The sequence below is a fragment of the Phalangium opilio genome, unplaced genomic scaffold, assembly GCF_054372755.1.
Source record: "Phalangium opilio isolate 3A_F unplaced genomic scaffold, DU_Popi_V2 ptg000063l_1, whole genome shotgun sequence".
Taxonomy (NCBI): domain Eukaryota; kingdom Metazoa; phylum Arthropoda; class Arachnida; order Opiliones; family Phalangiidae; genus Phalangium; species Phalangium opilio.
This window is the reverse complement of record NW_028324180.1, coordinates 6,702,266-6,705,227: the sequence shown is the minus strand read 5'-3', so window position 1 is coordinate 6,705,227 and position 2,962 is coordinate 6,702,266. Positions and strand designations below refer to the sequence as shown.

The following is a 2,962-nucleotide window of genomic DNA, read 5'->3' as shown; positions in this document are numbered from 1 at the left end:
ACCACCAACTTCTGTTCTTCGTCAATTTCACCTTGACTCCAGCTTCTATGCACCACCATCTTCTGCTCGTCGTCAATTCCACATTGACACCAGCTTCTATACACTACCATCTTCTGCTCGTCGTCAATTCCACATTGACACCAGCTTCTATACACTACCATCTTCTGTTCTTCGTCAATTCCACATTCACACCAGCTTCTATGCACCACCATCTTCTGTTCTTCGTCAATTCCACATTGACACCAGCTTCTATGCACCACCATCTTCTGTTCTTCGTCAATTCCACATTGACACCAGCTTCTATGCACCACCATCTTCTGTTCTTCGTCAATTCCACATTGACACCAGCTTCTATGCACCTCCATCTTCAGGTCTTTTGTCCATTCCACATGGACGCCGGTCAGTACATTCTGGCTTCTTTTCCACCGTCATCGTTTGGTTTCAAGATATACGCGGCGAGCGGCTAGGGTTACGAGAAACGTCTAGCCTCCCAATGGCAGGGCTTCCACCATCGGTTCACGCGAATGCGTTTTTATCTATTATTTGGTTTTAAGATATACGCGGCGATCAGCTAGGGTTACGAGAAACGTCTAGCCTCCCAATGGCAGGGCTTCCACCAAAGGTTCACGCGAATGCGTTTTTATCTATTATTATAATGGAAACGGATCGTATATATACCCCAAAATTTGAAGAAAGCGGGCAAGAAGGGTACCCTTCACTTTAAACGTCAATATTAGCAAAGTTTCGAAAGATATTATGAACAACTTTATTTTAAACGATTTAACTATTTTTAAAGTTATTTACTGGCGATTAAAATAATTAAAAATAATTATATTTATTTAAATATTAAAGATAAACCCAAGTACCGAAGTCGTTAAATCATTGCCTCCTATATCTATCAAGGCCCGTGCATTGCGTTATATTTCCTACATTGCCTCCTCTATCTATCAAGGCGCGTGCATTGCGATATATTTTTGAAAATAACAACCAAAATGGGAAGCTCCTCTCAAAACCATAATAATTTATTTTCTTTGTTATATGAAATGAAAATATGGATAATATTTTCAGCAATTCAATTTGAATGGCTCTTTCTGATGTATCATTCTCTCAGCACTGTTCATAATGGACTGAACGTAGAGATTCGAGACACTATGAATTATGGTAGTGTTTCAAATCCTCGTTGCCAGACGTTTATTGAAGGATGCTTGGGTACTTGGTACAGACTGTTACGTCTACCAAGTTTCCTAGTATCCAAGAATAAATAGGATTCATAGAAGCCAGTGTTAAGGGCATGTCATGGGTCAAGTCGTTAATTATATCGACGCAGTTAAATAGCTGATGGCATTATTTTATCCACTTTCTCATTGCGTTTCGAGTGGAAGTTCAACTTTGGCACGGACGACAGATGGTGCTCTTAACCTTCTACCCCCAAAAATCGCTGTTGTCTGTTCGTTTTCCCCTTCCGCGTTTTTTCGTTATAAACTTATGATTTAACGAACTGTTAAGATAAAATTTCATATTTCCTAAGACAGATAAGCTTCTACTCCTTTCATCTTACTCCCAGTTAGATTACAAGCTGGTGTTAAAAAAAATTCAATGGCGAAAAAAGTATTTGACAATCTAAGAATATTTTTTAAATATAAAAAAATGCTGTTTATTTTATACGCCCCCTATTTGTGAAAGACCTTTTTTACGCACTTTTATCATTCTTTATTTGAATTTCAAAGGTAGTACTTCATAATTCAATCTTCTGTAATAACTTTCTTCGGAAAATAATATTTTAAACGTTACAGAGTCTTGCAAGGGGATTGCTTTTGCGGATTTTGTGAGTATTTAACTGAATAATAAAATGGAGGAGGATAATAATTTAAGTAAAGAGGAAATCAGGAAACGTAAAGCAAGGGAAAGAATGAGGGCAAAAAGGTCAGATCCTGAATTTAGGAAACGAGAAAATGAAAGGAGAAGAGTGTTAGCAGCTGAAAAAAAGGCTGTTTCGGGAACAGGTTCTAGCACACCCAATGTTGGTCCTACCGCGAGGCCAGTTGGCCATGATTCTGCGAAAGATGACGCATTAAATAAAAGCTCTATTGAAAGTACCGTAAGCGTAGGCATATCTATTAATGAGGAACCCAATAATGTACAAAATGATAATGCTAATATTAGTGAAATAATCGAAGGCGATGAACAAGTACGAGCCTAGCTTATGTGTGATTGGGTTGTGGCTTCCATGTTTTGGGGACATTTGCTTTTTGTGTGGCGAGGTATGATTCAGCTTTGATATGGACAAATGTTACAAATCATACTGGTAGACTAAGAATACGGTTGAGGTATAGCGAGAGAGTAGAGTTTCCACAGCAATTGAGAGATATTGAAAAGGCTTGAACAATTGACTATTTTAAAATTGAATTCCTGCACTTGCAAAGAATTAAGAAAAGCGATAGATGCATATACTTAGGTTGTTTAAGGGGTAGTGATAGTCATCTCCACTCGGAGAGGTAATATTTTGGCTTTCCCAACTTGTTATTATTTATGCTTGATTTTGCATTGTTTTTAAATACTGTTTGGCCCTTTGTCAATGTATCCTTCGTTATTGGAAGGGTTTCCTTTTCTTTGAATGGATTTTGCTGGGTTCGTCGGTATTTTTACAAATCTGCTTCAACTTTAGCTTTGATTGGGCTTCCAATATATAATTAGGTTTTAGATAAGGCATATTTCTGGTTTGTCGTGGATCACTAATTTCTGGCAACAAGCACTGAATATAAAAGCGTTCAAGAAATGGGCGCATTTTTGTTGACCAAAACTGTTCGTCGGCAAAAATCCTCTCAATAGATAGTCCTTTGGGGCTATAGATTATGAAATCGCAGTATTTTCTACGAGTTATATGAAGCTGGCTCTGGATTTGGAAAAAATAATCGTGCCCTCTCTTCAGTTTTAGCTGGTTATTTTCTTTAGTACAGTAAAA

General features: G+C 37.7%; 1 protein-coding gene across 1 annotated transcript; it reads left to right on the top strand.

Moving 5' to 3' along the window:
* The first annotated feature begins 1,686 nt into the window (after positions 1 to 1,686).
* Positions 1,687 to 2,406, top strand: LOC149662849 (uncharacterized). The gene is made up of 2 exons (XM_089842374.1): positions 1,687 to 1,727; positions 1,794 to 2,406. The coding sequence occupies exon 2, from the start codon at positions 1,850 to 1,852 to the stop codon at positions 2,198 to 2,200; it is 351 nt and encodes a 116-aa protein (XP_089698500.1). The 5' UTR covers positions 1,687 to 1,727; positions 1,794 to 1,849; the 3' UTR covers positions 2,201 to 2,406.
* The last annotated feature ends 556 nt before the right edge of the window (positions 2,407 to 2,962 follow it).

What these genes read in the sequence shown, in the direction of transcription:
- LOC149662849 (XM_089842374.1), top strand. Translation starts at nt 1,850, where the DNA reads ATGGAGGAGGATAATAATTTAAGTAAAGAGGAAATCAGGAAACGTAAA.